Source organism: Tetranychus urticae, chromosome 2, assembly GCF_039701765.1.
Source record: "Tetranychus urticae isolate SD_2017Ah chromosome 2, NJAU_TeUrti_SD_1.0, whole genome shotgun sequence".
NCBI classification, from domain to species: domain Eukaryota; kingdom Metazoa; phylum Arthropoda; class Arachnida; order Trombidiformes; family Tetranychidae; genus Tetranychus; species Tetranychus urticae.
Window position 1 is genome coordinate 1,598,399 of NC_142959.1, and position 25,483 is coordinate 1,623,881.

General features: G+C 31.0%; 1 protein-coding gene and 5 non-coding genes across 7 annotated transcripts; all 6 read left to right on the forward strand.

Moving 5' to 3' along the window:
- The first annotated feature begins 1,025 nt into the window (after positions 1-1,025).
- Positions 1,026-24,011, forward strand: LOC107363803 (secretin receptor). 2 transcript variants are annotated; one of them, XM_015931072.3, is made up of 9 exons: positions 1,038-1,428; positions 1,952-2,073; positions 5,685-5,779; positions 6,936-7,047; positions 10,014-10,170; positions 11,188-11,318; positions 18,951-19,193; positions 23,490-23,567; positions 23,657-24,011. In XM_015931072.3, exons 1-9 carry the CDS (start codon positions 1,224-1,226, stop codon positions 23,660-23,662), a joined length of 1,149 nt encoding a protein of 382 aa, XP_015786558.2. In that variant the 5' UTR covers positions 1,038-1,223; the 3' UTR covers positions 23,663-24,011. The 2 variants fall into 2 exon arrangements, with proteins under 2 accessions (XP_015786557.2, XP_015786558.2); XM_015931071.3 differs by having other exon boundaries at positions 1,026-1,428; positions 23,490-24,011.
- Positions 3,477-3,549, forward strand: TRNAA-UGC (transfer RNA alanine (anticodon UGC)). The gene has a single exon. It is a non-coding gene; the product is annotated as a tRNA-Ala (tRNA).
- Positions 4,357-4,429, forward strand: TRNAA-UGC (transfer RNA alanine (anticodon UGC)). Its single transcript has one exon. It is a non-coding gene; the product is annotated as a tRNA-Ala (tRNA).
- Positions 13,003-13,075, forward strand: TRNAA-UGC (transfer RNA alanine (anticodon UGC)). The gene has a single exon. It is a non-coding gene; the product is annotated as a tRNA-Ala (tRNA).
- On the forward strand, positions 14,164-14,236 carry TRNAA-UGC (transfer RNA alanine (anticodon UGC)). Its single transcript has one exon. It is a non-coding gene; the product is annotated as a tRNA-Ala (tRNA).
- TRNAA-UGC (transfer RNA alanine (anticodon UGC)) lies at positions 14,807-14,879 on the forward strand. The gene has a single exon. It is a non-coding gene; the product is annotated as a tRNA-Ala (tRNA).
- Positions 24,012-25,483: the final 1,472 nt, after the last annotated feature.

The window sequence follows — 25,483 nt, forward strand, 5'->3', positions numbered from 1 at the left end:
GATATCATGAAGCTTTGAATTGTAATTTGAAAATTTTTTTACTAGTATCACTCAAACTGATACAATTTTTTATTTATTTTTTATTATTTTTATTATAATATTTTTGGTGACCTGAAAAGTGTTGCTCTGAAATATCCATTCAAAGAGCTTAATTCATTTTATAAATTTCGTTGCTTCAGGTGTCAGCTCATTGTTTCTGATACTTTAAATTACTGATTATATCCAATTTTCCAGAACAACATTCCATGTCTTGATAAAGTCTATTCATTAGAAAATTGCTAATTCATAATTTTCATCCAAAATGATCTTAACAAAGGATGATTGATCTAGTAAATTAATATTTTATTAGTTGTTAGTATTTAATTATTTTAATAGTTGCAATGAAGGTTTTGAAAAGTTTAAAGTCGAAAGAATCATTAGAATCTATCATCTAACATGCATCTAGAACATGATGGTTAAGCTTATGAATATTTAGTCCAAAGAGTTTATTGTAATGAAATATTGGAAATTATTTCAGATTCCCTCATTTCGCAAAGAATATTTCGCCAGTTTCGAATCTTTATTAACGTTCGAACTTTCCTCATGCATCGAATGATAGCAATTTTAAACGAGCTTTGCAGTCTAATTGATGAATATCCAATGTTGGCTTAAGATTGAGCGAAGAATTTGATTTTTAAAGAAAAAGTAAATTGACTGAGAAAAAAAGTTTCGCACAAAAATATCGTTTAGATGATCCAAGGAATAAAGAACAGAAAATGGAATAAAAGATCAACCTTGACTGTGATATTCAATACTTTCTCACGTTGAACTTGATGAATAACATGTGAGAAGGAAATAAAAATATTTGTGATTATCATGATAATAAGTGATGGTAAGAAAAAAAAATGGAAAAGGAAATAATAATAGGAAATGAAGGCGAAAGTTTTGCTCTTCTTTAGACGCAAACTCAACAAACTCGAAGAGATGGGAACTTGCGCGCGCGAGCCTTGTCAACGCATGAGATGGCAAAAAGTTTACATTAATTGCATGTTGGATTCTCACCTAACATCATTTCCTCGATCAGCCTCACACTTTTCACATGGTTTCTCATCACCATTATCATCTTAAACCATTCACGTATTAATTGAATGTCATGATGAAAGATTAAAGAAGAAAAGAGAGGAAAAAGATAATCTTTCTTGCCATAACTCAAATGCTCTACGAAATAGTGCCAAAAGTGAAACATGTCAAATGATGAAATTATTTCGTTGCAACGTCAACGTGTTGCAATTGAACAAGAATTGTGTCAAGCTCGATATCAAGTTAAACCACTTGCAGCATCCATTTGCCCTCTAACCTGGGATGGATTAATGTGCTGGCCTGAGACACCAGCCGGTACTCAGGCCATATTACCCTGTGCCTCCTACATCGATGTGTTTGATAAAAATGGTAAGTTCGTCATTCAAAATCGACATTCAGTAAACAGAAAATTTGACCCAATTCCCATCATTAGCCTGGTAGCTGATTCAGATCAAAATTTAACCCAAAATTCAAATGATCTTGAAAACCCAATCTTTATTATTCCAATTCCCTTGTCCTTTCGCCATTCCCGTCCAAAGCAACAAAAAACAAAATTGCAGTCTAGAGTGAAGAAGATGAAAACTTGCACCAAAATTTTGCATTCAGTTGAGAGTTTGAAGCATTTACTAAGCGATCACTAAAATCCTTGTTGCAATATGATGGAATCGAATCATGAAAAGTCCTTTAAAGCATGAAATTTTGAGGAGAATGAAGTTTCGAAATTATGAGAATTAAAAAAATTTCTAACATTAAATTGAGTTTTTGCAATTTCCGTTTATCGAAACTGCTCAAGTTTAACCAGAAAAGGTTAACACTTTTTTTTGTCCAAAACTAATTATCTTGTTGCCTCTTTAATTCATGTTTAATTGAAAACTTATGGATTTGAAAACAGAAACAGCAACTCGTGATTGTACAATCAATGGAACCTGGTTCATTAGTCCAACAACAAACGAAAGTTGGACCGATTACACTCGTTGTCACCCAAACAATTATTCTGTTAATCCTCCAATCAATGTGAGTTTCGATTCTTTATTAGCCATTAAATTATCCATTATTATCAGTGTCATCATTGAATTATCTGTGTGTTCCCTTTTCATTCTCACTTGATATTCACCATTAAACATAAAATTATCAAACAACATTAACCATTTCAACACACAATGACAGCAATATTAAAGCAAAATTATTCACATAAACATTTCCATTTGCAATTTTGCTAAACCATCTATAAATAACTTATTGGTTTCAATCAGTTTGATAACAGAGTTTAATAAAGGAAGAGGGAAAAAAAAGTTAATTCAATCAAATTCAATAATTTCTGTTGGTTCTTCTTTTCCCATGTAATCATCTGGTTTCAGTTTCATCATTTGTCAGTTGATGGTGGAATCCAATGAAAAGTTTAGTTTTCACTTGAAACTATGAATAGTAATAAAGAGCGATATTAAATTGGTCATTGATAAACAGAAGAAAGGAAATCAATCAACATTTCAATTAGTTTAATTTACTTTATTCAAGTAGCAATATCAAGTTAATTGAATATTTTCAACTCTTCTTTGATTTGATTTTCATTTCATCAGAAAAATGATAAACTTTTCAACTGACCATTGCTTCAATAGCTTTCAGTTGAAAATGAAATTGAAATATTGATGTTGTAAATGCATAACAAACATGAAGAAGATTCGGTAAACTTGAGTTTCCATGGAGTTTCAATAAAGATTAAATATTTTTTCAAATTTATTCAAAGTTGAATGATAACCTTTCCAGGGTTTGTTTAGAGCAAGAGTCGAGATTGAATGTTGAAAAGTTAACATGTGATTAGCAGAATCTTTTCAACAGTTGAAGCAGAAAAGATTAAGCTCAAGTCACGTTTCGAAAAAAGTTTACATTTTTAGTCAATTCCTATTCGAATCCATATTGAAATCGTTTTCTATCTCAAGTTTCGCCAATCGCAATGTAACGAAGGTCAGATAAGTAGTTGAGAAACTAAGCTGCAGATTAACCTGTTTTGTATCAATGTTCATGACAAAGTCGAGTAGTAAAGGGTTTATGAGAATCAATGGTTGTAATAATTATCAATATGTTTGATGAGAATTACAAAGTTTCACAATGTTTGCTATCCAAGCCTTGTTTTGTAAGAATAAGGCTTTGAAACATTCTGATGATGCGAAGCAAACTTAGAAACGAATCTACATCATGATATCTCTAAGCAAAACCTTTATCGTAGCTCAGATGGAAAAGCACTCGCTCATAGAAGTTTATGTTTGACTTGACACTTGAAGAAGCTTCGAATATTGTAGCAATATTTGTTTCTCTGTTAGTAAAGACTTGTTGTGTAGGAATAATAGTAACAATCTGATGTAGAACAAACTTTGAAAAGAACTGATATCATGATATTTCGTTGCATTATCTTTATCGTCGGGGACGTAGCTCAGATGGTAGAGCGCTCGCTTTGCATGTGAGAGGTAGCGAGATCGATACTCGCCGTCTCCAAACTTTTTGATGGATTATATCATTAAATTGAGTTTTAATGAGCTAAAAAGTGAAATCAAAAAGTAGGCAGAGAATGCAAAACAAATGGAAATGCAAGGACGAGTAAAACATGTTTATTCAGATAGTAAGTTGTTTGAATGTAAACCAAATCAACTCCAAACTTTAAATTGAGAAAAAATCTTGAAAGATGAATTTTCTTTATGAATAAAATCGAAAATTTTAACATGTTCTTTAGCGATTTTCCCATTTATAACTCATTTTATTTTGTCTTTCGGCAAGTACTCTGTATGAATAGTTTTGAAATATTTATCTCATAAAAAGAAAAGAATTCTTTTTGCAGGTGAATCAACTCCAAACAAAGCAGTCCAATAAATGAATGATTCCAAGTCTTAACAGCTTATTGTTACAATAATAATGCAAAATATCATCAAAAGTTTTATTGCAACTGATTTCAATCTTATTATTTCAGCCAAACAGTCAAGATACAAAACAATTTACATTGTATGAATTTGCAAACCATTATTAAAGCAATTGTCTTTAACAAGGTTTAAATACTTCAAATCCAATTAATCCAAAGTATTCATCAATAATTTAGTATCTTATTGGCTTACTTTCAATCCAAAGTATCGAATAATAATTTATTATCTTGCTGACTGTTACCCAAAATTATGCAGAAATATTCTTGAACAAAGTTCTATTGATTTTTGCAGCAACATTTCAATGCCACAGCAAAACAGCTAAACCAACAGCAAGAAAACTTTTAAAAGAGCTAATAAAATGATATTTCGTAGCGTTAACTTTATCGTCGGGGACGTAGCTCAGATGGTAGAGCGCTCGCTTTGCATGTGAGAGGTAGCGAGATCGATACTCGCCGTCTCCAAACTTTTTGATGGATTAAATCATTAAATTCAAGCTGAAAAAACTCGAATCACTTAACAAAAGCAAAAGCAAATTTCCAACAAATTTGAACCTCAACAAGGAGTAAAACAAGTTTACAAGCTGAGCATCTCATCAATCATCGCTGATTACAATAATTACCTACATTTATCCCTTATTAGCTGTTGAACAATTTAAACTTTTCCTTTGATCAAAAATTTTTCAACTTTTCTCATCTTAAACAACCTTGCTCAATGAAAAGTAATACCTCAAATGAAATAACAAAAAAGTCCAATTTGCTAAACTAACCTCAATTTGAAACATTAATCAATTAGATCGCAATCACTTTTCCCACAGCAAAGTTACTCGATTAGATCAGACTAATCTTATGGAAGCAAATTAAAAGCTCAAACTAAAATTGACTCTCCTTTAGCAATCTGATTGTTGAGAGAAAAATAAGAGGAAAAAGTTTACCCATCACTTGAAAGTAAAGTAAAGTTCAATATGAAACTCGACAAAAGTTTCCTTTACTTGAACAATTAAATTTCACCATGAAATTGATTCCAAGCCCTTTCTGTCAACATGAACAATCTTAATCCTTCTCAAATACAGACAAAATAAGATTTCTTGGTTTTCCCTTTGAACAAATACAATTTAATGTTAACTGTTTCCTTCAATAAACATATGTTAAGAGACGAAAGAAGAGAAAAAAAGCTTTCAGAGTTTTCTTGAAAAGTTACTCAGCTATTAGCAATACATGGTTAAATAACTTTCCAAGTTGTTACACTAATTAATGTTGAAACTAATAACAATAATTCAAACTTGCAAGTTAAACAAAAGCAAAACGCCCAGCAATTACACTTTTATATCACATAATCAACCATTTATAATGAAAAGTTCAAGTTTATCAAGAGTTTTGTGAAAAGACAAAAAGGATTCTTAATTTAATTACAATTTAATAACAAAAGTTTTCTCCTTAAAACATTCATTCCATCAACTAGTTTATCTCATGACTTCAACATTAATTGTCCAAACTTGAATTCAATTTAAAGTGACATTAGAAGCGTTAAAGTGCGCTTCATGAAATGGTTCATGAAATGAAAGAATGAAAAATGTCATGAAAATGGCAATATCAATATCCAATGAAATATTGGCTTAAAGAAGAACCAAAAGTTGATGCAATTTTCACAAATTTTCATCGTTTCTCCATCTAATCATGTTTCATTATTTTCATCGATTTTTCTCTCTTCTCTTTCCAGGAACATTTACCTCACATTAAATTAATCAGTAAAATTGGATATTCTGTTTCCCTGTTAACTTTGATCATTGCATTTCTCATTCTCTTCTGTAACAAGTAAGTTTATCATTTCTTTCATCACCAGAGAAGCCTTCAAAAGTATGTTTTATAATAAGCGAAACAAATTAGTTGATTAGCTTCGACAATTTATCATTACTATTATTAGCCAAAGACAAGGATTTGAACGATAATCTGATGAATGTTGATTATTGTTGCTCATTTGGTTCGGAAACTCCAGATTATAGACTAATCAGAGAAACGAAATGGAAAATTCATTTTCTTGCCTTTTCTTCCTGTTTCCACTTTTCGCTGATGAACCAAGAGAAAGATAAAAAATGAGCAATGATGATGATCATGAAGTACAAGTTTAACTCTGATTAATACGCATTTGGATTGTCTTGATTTAACAGCCTAAATATCATGTTACTCAGCGGAAAGAATGAAAAAAAAGAGAATGAAAAACAAAAATAATTCTTATTCCTAATAACAGTTTGTATTATTCCCAGTCAATATCAAGTTTCATATTTACCATTATTATCATGGAAAGGAAAAGCAAATTGACCTGAAAATGCAACAGAAATGCTAATTTGCTCAAGTAAAAGCAAATTTAAATAGTTTCCGATCCGAGCAAAACTTTTACCAAAGCAAAGTTCATGGAAAAAGAAAATCGTGATTTTCGAAAAGAAAACTTGAAATGAATTTAATTATCAATTGCAGTTCATTTAACGATGAACCTTCACAAATGAACTTTACTCTTCAGTAACTAAAGTACAAGTTGAATGATAATCATGACGATAGTAATGATAATATAATGTCAAGTTTGTTGTTTGGAGAGAAAAGTTCTGTCAGAAATGCTGAGAAATTTTTGCTTCTCTTTTCTGGCCTTCCTTAAAGGTTATCAAATGCACAGTAAAGCATAGTTGGGACTTGAGTAAACACAATGTTATTATGCGATAAATCATAAGCTTTTATACTCTTGTGGATTCATTTGATTAACATGATTGATTTCAGTTTTCATCATCATTTTCCTTTTCCACTCATCTTTTACTTCTCATAATCATTATCAACTTTGATGCAGAATTTGATCATTTCGTTTTTTTTCTCTTCTCTTCTCTTTTTCTCTCCTTTCCATTCATTTTTGGATTCCATTGAAAATCAATAATCATTTCAACTGGTGACCCTCCTCATCACTTGACATTGGATCAACCAACAGACGTCTTCAATGTCCAAGGAATCATCTTCATCTTCAATTGTTTCTCTCATTCATAAGTCGATCATTATTAACTCATGTCAAAAACATCTTCTTCACCTTGGAGTACAACAGTGTAATTATTGATTAATTGCTGTTCGAAATTTGATCCACTTTTATCCAAAGAGGAATCGAAAAAGATGCAATTGTTATTCTATTCTTTTACCCTCAATTATCCATGATCATTGAATAGTTTGTTGTCTCAATCAACTGTGGTCATTGAGTTATTACATTGTTACAGAGAAAATGATTATTCAAAAGAATTGCGTTTCAATTGTTTTCACTCCCAGTGTTATGATAACTTTTAACTCTCATAAAAGAGATTAAAATTTTTCTTTTTAAAAGAGTTTCACCTTTTCGCTTTTGACCATTTCTCAGCTATTATTGAACACGATTTGACTTTTAACTTCTAGATATTGAGTGGTTGTCATGGGAATCTGAAGAAATTGAAAGAACTTTTAGGTCAAGAAAAGTTTAGAAAAGTTTATTTTGTCGATTCTCTTTTTCTATTTGCATCTGAATTTCAACTTTATCGTTGTTACCTTTTTCTTGTTCATTTTTTTCTTGTTTATTCTGTTCATGATGGATTCGATTCTGTTGAGTTATTCATGGTGATAAGGTGAAACTCTCAAAGAGTTTTTGATTCATTTGAAAATGCTTTTTTCACTCAACGATTTTTTCAATTCTCATGAAACAGATTAATCATTTTGTGAGATTGTGAACAAAACAATTCAACAGCACAAAGGCTTCAATTGACTAAATGTCACAGTCAATTCAGGATGGAAAGTGATGAGAACAAGAAAACTCTGAAACTTGAAAAACTAATGAATTCGACAAATTCGCCTGCAAGGCTTTTCTCTTTCATCAAAATGATGCTCATTATTGAGTGATTAAACAACAAGATTTAGCTAGAAGTGAATAAATGATGAAAATGCAATTAGAATTACAGGGAATGATAATTAAATTGGTACGCCAATGTTGACATTTCACCATGATGGAATAGCTTCTAATGATATTGGATGTAAAACTTTTCTCCATCGATTCAGACTCATGTTATCAATCAACATTCATTTAAGCCAAAGTTTAAAAATGGAATCGTTTTCTTTCTCTTTAAACTTTATTGAAAAACAAACAAGTTCATTGATGTATCAAAATACTCAGGCAATTTGCTTAATATGATGAAGTAGAAATTGCTATTAATTTTGATTAACTCAGATCATTCACTGAACCAAATCATAATCAAGTTAATGTAACGTTCCTTGGAAATGAGGGAACAAAAATTAAATTTCAATCTTCTTTACTCCATCATTGTAATAGAAACTTTGCAAGTTAGAAAACTGAGAAATGTTCAAATTGAATAGAAAATTTCATTCTCTCAATAAACCAAATAATTCTGTTTGCTTATGATAACGAAATTCGAGCAATTTATCGATAAAGAAAATTCATAAACTAAAGAAATTCAAACTTCTAATGATAAACCAACATTGTAATCTTTCGAAAACCGATAACAAATCGAACAATTTCGATCTGCATTTTCTTTAATTCTTCTCTCCCAGTTCAACATAAAGTCATCAGACTTGACAAAACGTTAAACTCGATAGAACTCACAATTCATTCAGAAATAGCAAAAAGTTTCTTTAGTTATTCTCAGTCAAACTAATGCTTTTGGAATTTAAATATTGATTTGAACCGGAAAATTTGATAAAAGTTTCAGTTTCATAAAAGATTCTTAATTTTCAAAAGTTAAATCCAAGCTCGAAGCTATGGTTCAACCGTTAGCCAACTGAATCTTAACGTGATTTGTTTGAAGAGAAAAATTTGAGGAAAAATGAAGAAAAATAGCTTTTCGAGTTTCATTGTGCGACTAACAAAAAGCTAATAACATAACGATGCAAGTAAATCAAGCTGAACTGTAACATGAGCTAATATTAGTTCATCTTGAAATTTTGAAAGAAGCCAGAAAATGGAATGAAAGCGACTCCAAATGAAGAAGAAAGAAAAACAAAGTCGAAAGCTAAAGCTACTTATCCAACTGTTAAATGAATTTTGCTTATAACAACGTTAGAAAAAAAAGAAAAATCTTTTTCTCAAAGTTTCTCTTTCATTTGTGTTCCCTTTAATACACATAAGTAACTTATACTTGAAGGTATATCACCTCAGGGAATTAGATATAATACTCTGAGAGTTCCGTGTAACCTGAATACCTCAAGTGTGTCACCAACTGTAAATCAACTTTCCTTTCAATCTTTCAATCCAACCTTTTGTCTTGCAATCACTTGGACCCTTCGTATTTAATCCGATTGACGAATCTATTATCAACAGTCGAATCAAGAAAAATGTTCAATTTATCAATATTTCAATTTGTTGAACATTGAAAAGCAACTCACAGACAAAGTGATGACAAAAATAGCAAATTTTCACCACTTAAATTCAACTCTTGTAAAGGGTAATCATCATAATGAAACCATTATCAACACCATTCAACTTTTTGTTACATGAATCATTATAAAATTTCCTATCAATTTCATCTTTTCTGGAAAAGAATGAGAAAAAAATCTTTTTTCCTTTACCAACACTGATTATTATCCTTTCACTATTTTCATACAAAATACAAATTAATCATTTGAGTAACAATTTAAGTTGAATCATTCCTTCATCTTTCCTCATCTTTTTCTTACCTTCAATATCATTGTTTGTGAAAAGGTAATTTTGCCCGTGAAAAATGAGCTTTTATTTGTTAGAGAAGATGAAAAAATGAAGATAAAATTGGAAATGAAAAGTTGAACAGAAAGAAGAGATTTTTCATTTCCATTATTAATACTGTAAACAAACATGGAAAAGACTGTAAAATGGTTGAATAAGTGTTTTGTTATTTATAGCAACAGCAATTGATATGACAATCAAGTTTCCCCAATTCAATTGAAACTCAATGATTTTGAATAATCATTTTTCCAAGTTGAGCTTGATCATGAAGGATAATTACTTGCTGTTCATTTCAACTGTTAATTTGATTTAAAACTCTTTTCTTCTCTTCTTTTCCAGACTCTATCATGTAAACTGATTATTGTCGTCTGGCAATATTCACTTTTAGCCAACTACAATTGGCTATTAATGGAAGGATTATATCTTCATAATCTAGTCTTTTTCAACATCTTCAATGACAATTCAAGCATTCTCAAGTACATTATCCTGGGCTGGAGTAAGTTTCCTTTCTGTTCATTCAAATCTCCAAATTTACCAATTGATATCATTGACGATTCAATCCTTTGTTTACACAGTGTTACAAGGAAATCAGTTTGAGTTGGAAAATTTCACTGGAAATGAAAACATCAGTTGCTTTTGTCTTTCAGATAAACTTAGAACCCCAATCGATAGATCATCAATTTCAACATCGATACAAGACATTTCGTCAAAACTCCCAGAAAATTGCAAATCCAAAGTCGAACATTTGTTCTGAAAGTATTCCAATTCAAACTGACTTTGTCGTAAAAGAAATAATTTTTTCTTTTACTCAATGTTGACTCAATGTTGAGTTGTAAACTGCTAATGAAACTTTTCCTTCATTTAGATGATTATCTTTTCGCTCCGATTCCCTGTTTATTGATATCTTTGCTTAATGCAAAATTTCGCCGACTTTTGAATCTTGAATATCTTTTTGTTGCAAGAGGTTAAATCAAGTGAATACAGAATTGAAATTATTGACTTGAACGTTGTTCTGAACAAGAATGACATTTAAAATTGACTCTTCTTTCCTCAACATTAGATTAATTCTTATTCTCATTGAAACCTATCATCATGTTGATTACCTGTTGACATGATTCCATTAAGAATGCAATTGTGAAATGTTAATTCCCAATTTAGTGGGTAAAAGGGTTTCAATCAATCTCGAGTTTCAGGGTTATTATTACTGTTATTATTGTTGCTATTATATTATTGAACATGATTACTGTATTTAACTTTTTGTCAACGTTGACAACATTCAAATTAACATGAGAAAAGATTAGGCCGTCAATGTTAATATCAATGCTAATAATGATCATCAACATGACAATTACTGGCTAATCAAACTCTTTACCAACTCATGGGAATCTTGATGTTGGTTACATTATTTCAGAACATTTATTTTTATCTTTTTTTCTTTGCTTCCATCATAAACAATTGCATCTTTTAATCCGAATCTTCTTTTCTTCCTTTTTCTTGTTTCACACCTTCTAAGGTTTACCTGTCTTGTTTATCATTCCCTGGATAATTGCTCGTTCACTGTATGAGGATACATTTTGTTGGGTGATCAATAAGAACGTTGCCTTATTTTGGATAATCAGAGGACCAATTACAATATCTATTATCGTGAGTAGCTCTTAATCTCATTACATTTAGTTTAAGGTGAAAATTGGATTTTGTCTTGAGATTCAATTGTGGTAACAAAATAATATGACTGATAAATGTTAGAATTGCTTGGAAACTTTGAAGGCGAAAAAATTCGTTGTTTTGCTTGCGTTCACTTGAAAGAAAAGGTTTCGATTTATGCTAAAATAAATGCTCTTCAGTGCTTGATTAAAGATGCAAACATTGTACGTGAATAAATGCAATTTTAACGCTTAAGTTTGGTTCATGCTTTGGTCATATGAAAGAAGAGATTGAAATGCAAAATGCAAAGTACTGACCATTCCTAAGACTCATATCTGAGCAGAAATGGTTTCATCCTTTAACATCTGGAAGATCTCGAAGTCTAAAGACCATTGGACAAGAATGATAAGTGAATGTTTATTCTCATTCTTAGATTTTGACAATAATTTTTAGGTTCCTTCAAAGGTTTAGCTTCCACTTTCCGTTAGGATAAAATGACAAAAGTTTGGGGTGAATATGAAGATCGAGGCTGTGATCATTTGAAAACTTTTTGAATAACTTTTTATTGTTAAACTGGTGGAAAAAAGAAATCTCAAGTTTTGTTTATGAGCTTAGCTGATGATGAAAATTTGTATTCGGCATTTTTTGGCTTCTGATTGAACTTGAAGTGAACTTGCCAATAATGATTGTTAGGTTAACAGGGTTAAAGGTTAGAAGACTGGTATTGAAAGGCTGTCAAGTATTGGTTGCAATGAATCGTCTCATAAAAGATGCAACAATTACTTCCTCATTGAATAATCAAGTTTTCCGTTGTAAACGTTAGTGAATTGACCAGATCCAATTTCATTTCATTGAATATTTAATCGATTGCCTTTTTTCATCCCTCAAACTGTTCAACCTTAAAATAAATGTATTAATAAAAACATCTATTCATGAATCTTTATTCGAGAGAAGAAGAGACAAAATAAGTTGAAATTTTCCAGTTGAAAACAGAATTTTTGATTAAAAATATTTTCTTTTAATGTTGAAAATTCTTTATAAATATCAATATAATTCCATGTTACCGGTCAATATTTCATTCAATAGTTGATATCATCATTTCTGGTATATCAATAAACTGAAATTCCATCGGAGAAGCTCAAGTTTTTATTTGAGTAAAACTCGAAAAACTCAAGATGAAAGTGGAATTGAATTATAATCGGTTGTGAAGCAAGCTATAAAATTAAGATTAGTAACATTGCATTTCAATGCAATAAATTGCTCTAAATAAAGCACACAAAGTGAACATGATGGACACAAGTCATATCCACTTTCAAGTTAATTAGAAGCAATAAACAAAATTGAAAATTATCAATTCATGAAATGAAATATGCAAAAGACTTTTCTCCAGAATATCTATTAGGCGCTTGATTTATATGAACAAAATTCTAGAAGTCTCAAATAGAATCTCGATATTGTTATTTACTAGAAAATTTCAGTCAAACTGAACCCACAGAACTTAAGAAAGCTTTGGCGTGCAAAGTAGCTCTGGATATTGCAGAAATTATATGGGTTCTTTGTTATTAGTTCAAGCCTTGTTCAAGCCTTGTTTTATAAGGTTGATGCTGCAAAACAATCTGACGATGCAAAGCAAACTTGGAAACAAATCTACTTGATTATATTTCTTTGCATTATCTTTATCGTCGGGGACGTAGCTCAGATGGTAGAGCGCTCGCTTTGCATGTGAGAGGTAGCGAGATCGATACTCGCCGTCTCCAAACTTTTTGATGGATTATATCATTAAATTGAGTTTTTAATGAGCTAAAAAGGGAAATCAAAAAGTAGGCAGAGAATGCAAAACAAATGCAAATACAAGGACGTGTAAAACATGTTTATTCAGATGGTAAGTGGTTTGAATTCAAACCAAATCAGCTCCAAACTTTAAATGAAAGCGAATTTTCTTTATGATTAAAGTCGTTTAACATGTGCTTTAGCGGTATATCTATTTATTTTGTTTCTTGGCAAGTAATCTGTATGAATAGTTTGAAAATATTTAACTCATGAAAGACAAGAATTCTTTGTGCAGGTAAATCAACTCCAAACAAAGCAGTCTTATAAGCGGACGATTCCAAGTCTCAGCAGCTTATTGTGAAAATAATAAACTTAATGCAGAATATGATGAAAAGTTTACTTTGCAAACTGATCTCAATCTTATGATTTTAGCCAAAAAACGATTTTATGAATACAATAATAATGCAATAATAAGAAAGCTAATAAAGCTATTGAATTAGCGTCTTTGAAAAGTTTTAATTTTTCCTCAGTTCCAATCAATAAGTCGTAAATTTTAGCTTGTGCTTTAGCGGTTTATCCATTCATAACTCATTTTACTTTGTCTCTCGGCAAATAATACTCTGTATGAATAGTTTAGGAATATTCATCCCATGAAGAGAAAAGAATCTTTTGTGCAGGTAAATTAATTCTTGTAAATTAAAGATTTAAAATCTCAACAGATTATTGTTACGATAATAAAATATAATTCAACGTTTCACTGCTAACTTATTTCAATCATAAGATTCTAGACAAACAATCAAGAGCAGAACAATGCTGTGAATTGACAAAAAATTAGCAAAACAATTTAATTAGCGTCTTTAAAACAGTTTAAATTTTTACTCAATTGAAATCAATGCAAAACATACAGAGACAATTTACTATCTTGATGACTTTCATCCACAATTAGGCAGTATTCTTGGATAAAGTTCTGCAGCATCATTTCAATTAAAACAGTAAGCAGAACAGCTAAACCAACAGCAAAAAAACTTGGAAACGAACCTACTTCATTATATTTCGCTGCATTATCTTTATCGTCGGGGTCGTAGCTCAGATGGTAGAGCGCTCGCTTTGCATGCGAGAGGTAGCGAGATCGATACTCGCCGTCTCCAAACTTTTTGATGGATTATATAATTAAATTGAGTTTTAATGAGCTAAAAAGGGAAATCAAAAAGTAAGAAGAGAATGCAAAACAAATGCAAATACAAGGACGTGTAAAACATGTTTATACGGATAAGTGTTTTCATGTGGTTTGAATTCACGCTCACCTTTTTGCCAATTTACAGTAAAACAAGCTCAGTTCTAATTTGCATTAGACCAGTGCTCTATGACTTTTCCTAACAAAGATGGATGGTTGACGAAAAATCTTTTATTCTCCAAAACCTATTCAGTACTAACCTTCAAATCTCATTTTCAATGCAATAACAATAAGCAAAATTGTAGAAAGAATCAAACGAACTGCTATCATGATTTCGTAGCGTTATCTTCATCGTCGAGTACGTAGCTCACATGGTTCATTCACAGAATTCAAGAAAGCTGCATTTTTGACACGAGTCATGAAGCAGCCTCAAATATGGAAGAAATTATCTGTTTCTCTGTTGTATCAATGTGAGCAATCTGATGTAAAACAAACTGTGAAACGAATCTACATCATTACATTTCATAGCGTTGTCTTTATCGTCGGGGACGTAGCTCAGATGGTAGAGCGCTCGCTTTGCATGTGAGAGGTAGCGAGATCGATACTCGCCGTCTCCAAACTTTTGCTAGATTACATCATGAATTTCGCTTCGAGCAAGTATAACGAAATACAATCTTTAACGAAAAAAATTTGAAAACAAATGCAACCACAATAAAAGTAAACAAGTTTATAACTGAATGAACTAACGTTACGTTGAAGGTGTAGCTCATCAATCATGTTGATTGAGCAATTACCAAACTTGCAAAAATATTCATGGAAATACTTTTTTCAAATCTCATTAATTTCATTAACTTGAATGTTGTAAACATACTTGAATTGAAATTTAGTGTAAATAGTAACACAATTTACCAAATGTTAATTGCAAGCAAAATGAAGTTTTAAATTATGAATATCACTCAATCAGCAATCCATCATCTAATTATCCAAACCTTTTCATGAGCAAAAAACTTGCTTCTTTTGACAATCAAACAGCAATTATCTTATATTACACCAATAACTCGATACTCATCAAGTGATTCCTCAAACTGGATTGTTCTGCTAATTCGATGATTTCAAGTTTCTTTGTATTCCATTTCACCATAATCTCTCAATAGTCTACTTATAATCTATTAATATCATTATTTGATTAGTCAAGTTGCACAAAGTAATTCAATTTCGGACCACAAACAGAACAGAAATTTTCTCAGTTACATTCAGGTAATTTATCATTGCAACGAAATTGAAATAATCTTCTAAAAGAGTCAAAAAGTGTAATTTGTTTTTGTCAGCATTCAGACTAAATTCAAACTCCAAATAGTTGACTGATATTCAAGCCAATGTTTTTTTTCAAACGATGTAATCAAAGCCATAAGGGATTGCAATTTCATTTTGATCAGATAATTGTGTCAACGACATTTTTATTTGTTTCAATTTTCGTTTTCTTCGCTTAGAAGAGCATCAACTCTTAAACATTTCAAGATCACAATAGGAATTGAACAATTTGTTAAACTTATTTTTAGTCATAAAATTTTTTTAATCTCATTTGAAGATAATAAATAAAAGGGAATTTTCCCGAGAGAAGTTCAATTTTATTGAGAATACAATTTATTTTCGCGTCAAGTGAATTAAAAACTGAATAATTAAGTGTAACCAGGCTGCTGGAATTAAGGGAAAAGTTGAAGAATCTTTTGAATTGGAGATTGATTGAATGTCTAGACAACTTGAAGTAAAGTTTCAAGAAAAGGCGACTTTACTAAAACTGTGATTTTGTAACATTTATGAAAGTCTTGAGACTGATTATTGATCCAACTAAAGAATAATTAAAGCGAATCAGTTTTGAAGTTTTTATTACTAGTTATTATTTAATAGCTAAAAGAACATTAATGTTTCATTTGAAAAATGATTTATAGCCGAAAAATATTGACTCTTCTCTTTACTCCAGAATTCTCAGGCAGAATTTTCTCCTCGCATTGATCTTCTGTGCACATGAAAAATAAACAGCATAAGGTCAAGAGCATAAAGACATCGACCAATAATCAGAAAGAAATTGTGAAAATTTGAGTTTCGTTGTTAAGGGTTCGATTGAACAATGAACAGACAAAAATTATGTTTTTTTCAAACTCGTCTCAAGATTTATGCAAAATCGAAACTTGAAATGCTGAATTCGATATTGGTTGAGAGAAAAGTGGTTCTCTGACGATTTTCAAGACGTGGTGTTGACGAAATAAGATTCATTTGAAAAACGTTCACATTTCATCATGTTGAAGATGATTTTCATTACAAACAAGTCGAGTTGTCTTGAACATTCATCATGATCATCTTGATTTGAGTTCCAATTTTCAAGTTCATTTTCATTTCTTTTCAAGCAAACATGAAAAGAGATAATATTGAACCATTTTTATATATAAATTACTTTCGATTCAATTGAAGTCATATTCAGGATGAATTGGAGTGAAAATAATTTTCAACTTTTATTTGAACATTTCTCTCTCTCTTTTTGCCAATAATATAAAATATATGAAAAACAACATCAACAAGAAGAAGATGAGAAAAGTGAAAGAATGTCGTAAAAGTATTAAAAGGGCAAAAGTAGTGTATCAATGTTGAACAGTGAATAACATTGTATAACAAAATATTTATTTATGTTTGGTTTGACGTTGAAAGAAGCGCAAAGAGACAAGAAAATGGTGAAAAAGAAACAAAAATGGAAAACATTCTTAATATAAATCTATTTTTGATAATAATTTATCTTGCAAGATGCAAAGGGAAGGGGAAAGTGGTTCAGTCTGTTTTATGATTCAATGATAATTGAATGGCTGGAGTAAATCAAAAAATAAACTCCCAGTTGACCTTATAAACAGTGTTGATCCTTTTCATCTTTTGAAACATTAATCAGTCTAGAGTTTGAAATGAAACTGAATTGAAGCCAAGAAGAGGAGAAAAATATTGACAATAAAAAGAGAGACAAGATGAAGAAATGAATTTCTTTTCGTCAACCAAATGAACCAACATTGAACAATAGTTATGACAATTTTGTGTTCAACTATTTTTACTTTGCCTGGGCTTTAATCTTGTTGATAATCCTATTATTTACATGACACAGTTTTTCGCCTCTTTACATCAAACTCATCATGAAAAGAATTTCTACTTTTTCTTTCTTGTAAGCTGAGAAGGAAGGAAAACAAGAAAAGGAATAAATGAAAAGATTAGAGAATTTAGAAGTTTATCTCAATATTTGACCTGATTTTCATGTTGAACATATCAATGGTTTGAATGAATAATATTTTGATTAAACAATGAGAATAGGAAAGGATCAAAATCGACAGTTAATTTGTGCATCTTTATGAAGACTTTAATCATTTATTATCCTTCGAACGTGAACGTTCAACATTCTTGTGATCGTCAATTAACAGGTCAAGATGAGAATTGGTAAAGAATATGCAAATTCTTTGCTTATCATGTGTCACATTATTCAGTTATCCAGACATATTATTACATTTTTGTCTTTTCATCTTTTCTCCTTCATCCATTAACTTGATATTATTTTGTGATGAAGCAAACTTTTGTGTCAAAGGCAATTCTCGTTTTGTTTCAAAGCTGAGAACCAAGTTGAACATGGAAAAACAAGAGGAAATGAACAACAACGACGACAACAACAAAGTAAATCATGTTGACTGAATCAGAATAAAAGTTTACTCTGACAACCACAGACAAACAAGCGAACACCAAAATGAATGGTTAAATTGAGAAAAGTATTAGATTAATGAATATGGCAAAGAAAAGCAAGATGAAGAGCAACATTCAAGAATCTGTCTTTTATCATGAAATTTTCAGTGTTGATAAAATTTGGATAATTTGCAAAAGTGAAAGTAAAAATGGTCTTTGAAAAGGTTAAAGGGCCACTTTGAGAATATTTGTCAACATTCGCTTTGAGTTTCATTCAATTTGCACATTCAACTTGACGAGACGACATGAAATGATCAAGTTCAATATCAATTTCCTTGTTTATGTTATTTTTTGATTCCTTGTTTGTCTTCAACTTTAAGAAGGCAAATGTGAGAATCTTTTTTTATGCAAAAATTATTCAAATGTTGAATAACATCAAAATGCACATCGTTTCGACGACAACATTTTCGACTCATTTTTTCTCCCTTTCCATGTAACAAGAAAATGATAATTTTCCAGAAAAAACGATAATCTTCATCGATAAATTTCACCGAGACATTGATTAAACTTTTTTCATTTCTTCTCCTTTTCATGGTGTTAATATCTGTATAATAATGAACAAGATTAGCATATTATATTGTAATCACATGGATTGATGGAAATGATATGAGAAGCGGAAATGTGAATAAAATTTTATTCAAAGGGTTTGGAGAATATTGGAAGATGGAAAAATTCTGCATAGAAATGAATTTCTCTGAATTTCTTTTGCTGACGAAAGTTAATTTTGAACGAAAAAATGTCCGAAAGTTTTGAAAACAAAGCAAACAATTTGAAGGAAAAAAAGTTTCCTCTTTTGTTCAACGAATCTGGCAAAACGTTTTATTATTAATTCAAGTTTCCTTTCTCAAGATAATATCTGATTCTGAAAGTAATTTGAATGAAATTATTAATTTTGTACTTTTTCTTCTTCTTTTGTTTTGCAGTTAAATTTAATATTTTTCATCAACATTACTCGAGTCTTGTTTCTCAAAATGTTTTCATCCTCATCAGTTGCTCAAGCCTCTCGATGTTACAAGTACAGTAAATGGTTCAAATCGACTTTAGTTTTGGTTCCTTTGTTTGGTGTTCATTACGCTCTGCTCTTGATTGCCAACTGGTTGGCATCGCTATCGACAAGCCTCGAAATCATTTGGCTTTATGTCGATCAACTTTTTACCTCTTTTCAGGTAAGTTCAACTATTTTCATTCAAGATCAAAAAACCATCAAAAGACATTCTTTGAAATGAAACCATTCGATTGTGAATAATGAAGCAAATATGAATTGAAATTAACCGTAAACAGATGATGAATTCATTAAACTTTGAATGATAATTGAATCAAACTTTCTTTTTAATCATTTTAACAATTTATTCTTAAAGAATCTTTTTTTTCCTTTTATGCAAATTTTTTGTTACTCTTCTTTTGATATTTATTCATATTCCGGCAATGAGTCAAGAGAAACATTAAAAGATTTTGTCGAGTGAATTCAGTCTCAAGGTATTCATGAAAAGTTACCTTCAAGTAAAAAATCAAGTAATGATAATTGAGTGAAAGTATCTTGGAGCAGAGAAAAGAAAAGAAAAGAATGACAAAAAATGTAAAAATAAGTGATGATAATTGCATGGGAAATGAAAAAATAAGAATCAGATTAAATGTTATTTCCATTTTTACCATCTTTGTCATCATCTGTGGCTGACATTTTAATTTGCATTTTTATGATGATTCCAAGTTGAAAAATGATAAGAAAAAAGTGCAAAAAAGCATTTGCTTTTGTTGTTTTTCAGTTCTGATTCACAACAAGTTTCTCAAGTGAATGACAATTCAAGTTCACCAGACTGAAAGTTGATCATCAGACAGTTAATTGCTGCGCCATAATCAATAATGATTCAATGTAATTCAATGTATTTTGTTTTAGATTTGCTGTGGAAACTCAACTGGAACAATGAAAGAGACAATTAATAATAACAAGATTTATTAATCTCATTAATCTTTTAAGCTCATTATTTTGTAGCATTGCTCATTCGCATTTTATATTCAATCTGGCAACTTTTATCGAACTATTTTGTAGTTCAATTCAAAGTTCTCTTCCGCAATCTCAGTCAGTTTATCTTCATTATAAAATTGAATTCAATGATTTGACCTCGTAACGTTTTAATAAGAGCATTAAATTAAATTTTTGATGAATCCAAATAAGAATCAGTTTTTTGCAAGTTAATTCAAATAAACTCCTACATGAAATAAAATAGCTTGAATAATCCTTAAAAACAAACATTTTTAGGCAAAAAATCAGCATTGGCAGAGAATAACTTTCAAATGTCAATCAGAGGTCGACGCTAACGCATGACCTTGTAATTTATTATCAATCCAACTGAATTTTAGTTAACCTAATGGGAAAATATGTCCATCAGATTATTGTTATTATTATCCAATGTTTTAGACTGACCGTAAATGGACTAGGTCAATTATCCCACTAATGGTGGCAAAAAATGGTGCACTCTCTAACCTTAATTGGGAGGTGTAAAACTCAAAAATTAAGTGCTAAAAGAAATGGTCCGAATCATTCTTCGCTTCCTTCATTTCACCCATTTCCTGTCTCGACGAATATATTTCCTATTCTCAACGCTGGTTAGAAGGGAGAAACAAACTGGGTGTTTTAACTGAAGGATTTAAACTTAACTGCAAAGTTTAACTTGCAAATGGGTGAAAACTACTTAGTGCTCAATAAATATCACGTGCATAGTACGACGAGAAAACCATCAGAATAAAAGGTCATGTTGTAAACACAGGCCAACATTTTTCAATGAACTTGTAACCCATAATCTCTCAGGTTTGGTGTGAAGTTTCGATTTCAAAGATTTTTAGATTCTTGTAGGGATGCTTTTATTCATCAAATGTCGATGTTCATGTTTGAATAATGATCAAGCTTGAGCACATCCCGACTTTGAGACAATATCGAGAAATTGACCGATGTTGGTTCTAACAGAATGGGACGAAAACTCATTGCAGCGACCAAACAGTTGAATTACCAACAGTTCTATTTGGTAAGAAATAATCAGTAGAAAGGCCAGGATGCTATGGCCTCCAAGCTCACCTGATCTCAATCCATTGGATTTCTATTTGTGTATCTTTCAAAAATGATACCCCTGATATTCAGTCAGCAGAGTTCCCGAAATTGAAGAGCCTTAAATCCAGAAACTCAAGGACGTTCAAGGTCATTCAATAATTTGACCTCTAATTGACTTTTAAATGTCGTTTTCCGAAAGTTCAAACTTTCTCAGATCGGTTTGTTTTTTACATGTTAATAATTTATACCGTTTTGAAGATGAACGAATTTTAAGCAAAAGCATTTTACTGAATGGCACAAAAAGACTTATCTTTTTACCAACATGAGTTATCACAGGTTTACATCCCTTATAACATTGACCATTTATTGATAATATGGTGAAGCTGACGAACTTTAACTGATAAAAGAAAGACAAATCAACCTGATAAAGTCTCACCCAATAGGAAACAGTCAGTTCCGGTACCGACGAAAGCTATCTTTCAGTACATTTTTTCAACATTGAAGGTCATAAATGAATGTCACATTAAAGGCTTAATGTTGATACAATAAGCAACCAAATAGCAAGCCACATAAATCATGTAATGAAATATTACAAAAATGAATTCATGATGATGAATGGCAAAGAAAAAAGTTGACACTTTTTAAAGGGTTAAACAAGCAATTTATAACTCATCTCAATTCAATGAGAAAATAAAAGTTGGAAAATTGTAAAATAATGAAGATTGAGTTTGACAACTCGAACTGCATAATCAATCAGATTGGACAGTTTATGCAATGCAATGAAACAAATTGTACATTTGCTCGAGGCAGTTTCCAGTCAACCTCTATCCATTGGTCCAGTCAAGTAATGGAAAGTAAAATGTTTTGTTTTGTTAAATTAACAGTCCAGTTGCAATGACATTCAATATATCAAAGACTGAACCTTTAGCTTTCCATTTATCGAGATGAATACAAGTTGTAAAAAAAGCAAAAGTTGATCGAGAAAAAAAACTCAATAATGAGAAACGAAATGAAATTATGAGCCAAGAAAAGCTTACAATGAAAGTAATCATTTTGAAAGTTCAGTAGACTGGATAAATTGATGAATGAACGATCAACATTAAAAATATGGCAAACTGAATGAGAAGGAACCGCAAATTCAATAATGATTGCTATTGATCATTGAAGTTATAAAATTAAGAAAATGAAACAAAAAGTACAAAAAATTGTCAAATAAAATTCACTCCCAAAACTTGTCATGTGACTTGCACTGACTTTTGGCAACTTTCATGATAACATTTTTCATGGAATCCAATTTACAGATAATTAATGTTTTTCCAACGGTTCAATAATTGTTCTTTAAAATGTGACAAAATTAAATGATTAAAGTTAATTGACTTTTGAGGTTACAAAGTAAAAAGACTTCAATCAAAAACCCTAATCAAAGGCAATGTTGGAATCATTTGAATGTTGAACATTTTCGATTTTATATAATTACTTTTTAGAACTTTGGAGTTCGAAAAAATGAAACAAAAAATGAACATAAACTACTTTCACTTGGCAACATTTCTTCATATAAAAAATTCTAAATCAGATTGAGTTCAACACTCAGATTAACTCTTTCATTGAAAACAGAAACTCGATAGAACTATTAATCTTGATGGAAACAAATCTCGAAATGATGAACTACAAAAGTCAAAGAAGATAGAAATTAGTTCGATCTCTAATTTTGTCGAATTTCTTTTTCGTTATTCTCTCGTTTTTCCCTAAAAGGTAAAGTGTGATGGAAGTTCAGCTCAAGGGTATAAGTTGAACTTTTCAATGAATCTTTTTTCTCTCGATTTTCCATTCAACAGTCAAATGTATTTCCATTGAAAATCACATTCATCATTCAATTATCAACATTGCATGTTCAATGGTAAAAGAAAAATGAAACTTTAACATTTTCCATATTTACTCATTTTTTTCATTCTATCATGATGATCATGTTCATCATCAATCAGTAAGCATAAAGCATGATAAATTTGCAATATTTTCATGGTTCACTGATTGTTTCACTTGATGATTAACTAATCGAAAGAAGCATTTATCAAGAAAAAAATTTTCTTATTATTTGCACATCATTTCGATAAAAGACAGTTTCCATTATTAGAATAAATGTTGAACTATTTTCGAGTCTCTCGAATCAACAATCATTTGTTACAGTTAAAATGAAACATTTGTTTTAAACAACATTTACAAACAGTTGTTAAATGGTTAACGATTGGTAAAGGTGTTCATGTACTTGTCAATAGGTTTCAGTTAATGTGAGCCAAGTGGTGAACTTGTCAAAACTCACAGATTTTCATGATGGTTCTTTGGTCAGATCATTAATGTTTTTGTTGTTCTTAATGATCTTTTTTTCTCATCAATTTTTTCCTTCTTTTTTTGCTCCTAAAAGGGTTTCTTTGTGGCACTTTTATACTGTTTCCTCAATGGTGAAGTACAACAAGAGATGAAAAAATGGTGGCTTCGCCAGGCAAGTCAACAAGATGGACTTCATTCTTCTAACTCTATGACTTACAACTCAATCTTAACCCAATCTATGTCTTACTTGAATCGTGGTAGGAATGACGGGACAAACGGTAACGGTTCAGGAGCACGCAAGGAGTCAACTCGAACAACCTCGATTTTGTTGAACACCAAAGATGAACCAAATCACATGTATCCTGCCTTGATCTCAACTGATTTATCTCCTTCCTCTGACCCTGGAAATGGAAACTGTTTGTACGTCAATGACCGACCTGGTTCGTTTGGTACCTTGTTGAGACCCGAGTCTATGGAGAGGTGTTTGGATAAAACGCAAAAGGGTGGTTTCAATGAAAGCAGTGAATCAATTTTGTAACATTGAAAGCAAAATACTTGAAACTGATCAAAGACTAAATGTTTCAAAAAATGTGCTGTTGATTCAAATGTTGATCCTCAACTTCATTCAATGGATATTTATTTTGAAAATTTCACTTTTCGTTCATTTTTTACGAAATTTCTCTAAATGTAAACAAAAAACAAATGAATATCGATTAATGTGGCACGAAAAATTTGCATCTTTTATTCCATTGATTGAGCTTAACAAAAAATCAACTTTGAAAGGTTAAGTTTTGGAAGAACTTATTGAATCATGATTTCCATAGATATCAGTTTACAATCGTTGATGCAATTTATTTGCAAAATCATTATTTAATTTTGCTAGAAATGCATATTAAACCATTTTTGGAGCATTTTATCATCTTACTAAAGGGTGACAACAATAAGACTGTTTGAGAGACAAAAGCTTAATAAAAGCTATTGGTTATAGATAAACATGTGAATAGATAACAACAAATGGTCAACACCATCTTCCAGCAACAATATTAAACATTTTTCAATCAAATATATCGATTTAAATTAAATTAAATTGACACATGGTTAATGTTTTGATTGAATTTGTTTATTTTGTTTTGTTGACATTTTTCTTTGCTGTGTTTTCGCTATTTTTCACTGAGTTTTCTTGAATTTTTTGTTGATCTTGATAGTCTGAAATGTATAATAAAGAAATAAGAACCTTGACCTTAGCAACATTTTTTCGTTATGAGTTAACCATCCTCCAAAGGAATGCTTTATTTAATCAAATTATTGAAAAGGTTCAAGAGAAATATGCTGTAACAGTGAGCTTTCGTTTCATTAAATCAATTGTGGATCGTTTTTGGTCAACTGGCTCAGTTGAAAATCCTAAAAGAAGAGTCGCTCCAAATACAGATCTTACAGATCGGGTCATTAATTGCGTCACTGAAGATGACTCACAGTCTGTTCGGCAAATCGCCTTAAAGTTGAACACAAATAGAGAGACAGTGAAGTTAATATTGAAAAAGAAAGGGTTTCATCCATACAAGCCCGAAGAGGTCAAAAAGTTGAGTGCATCGGCAAAATGTAAAAGGCTTGACTTTTGCCGACTTTGGCCATCACTTGGTATTGATCCTCATCGAGTCTGGTTTTCTGATGAGAAGATTTTTTGCTTGTCCCGGAAAGAAAACCATCAAAACAATCGTAGGTGGTGCACTGAAAGGCCAACATTTTTTAATGAGAGAGTCGCACATTCGCCGAGTGTCCATGTTTGGTGTGCACTATCTTCCTTAGGAGTGATCGGTCCATTTTTTTTAATTCAAATGTTGACCAATTTAATTATCAAAGAAGGTTTGATCTGGAATTTATCCCAGCTCTCCAGAATTTTGGTGGGCCAGATACTTTCTGGTACCAGCAAGACGGGGCCACGCCCCATTGTACCGATTACTCATTGGAACTTTTGAAAGTATATTTTGGTGACAGGATAATCAGTCGAAGGTCAGCTATTGAATGGCCTCCGAGTTCACCGGATTTGAGTCCTCTTGATTTTTACCTTTGGGGTTATCTCGACGAGAA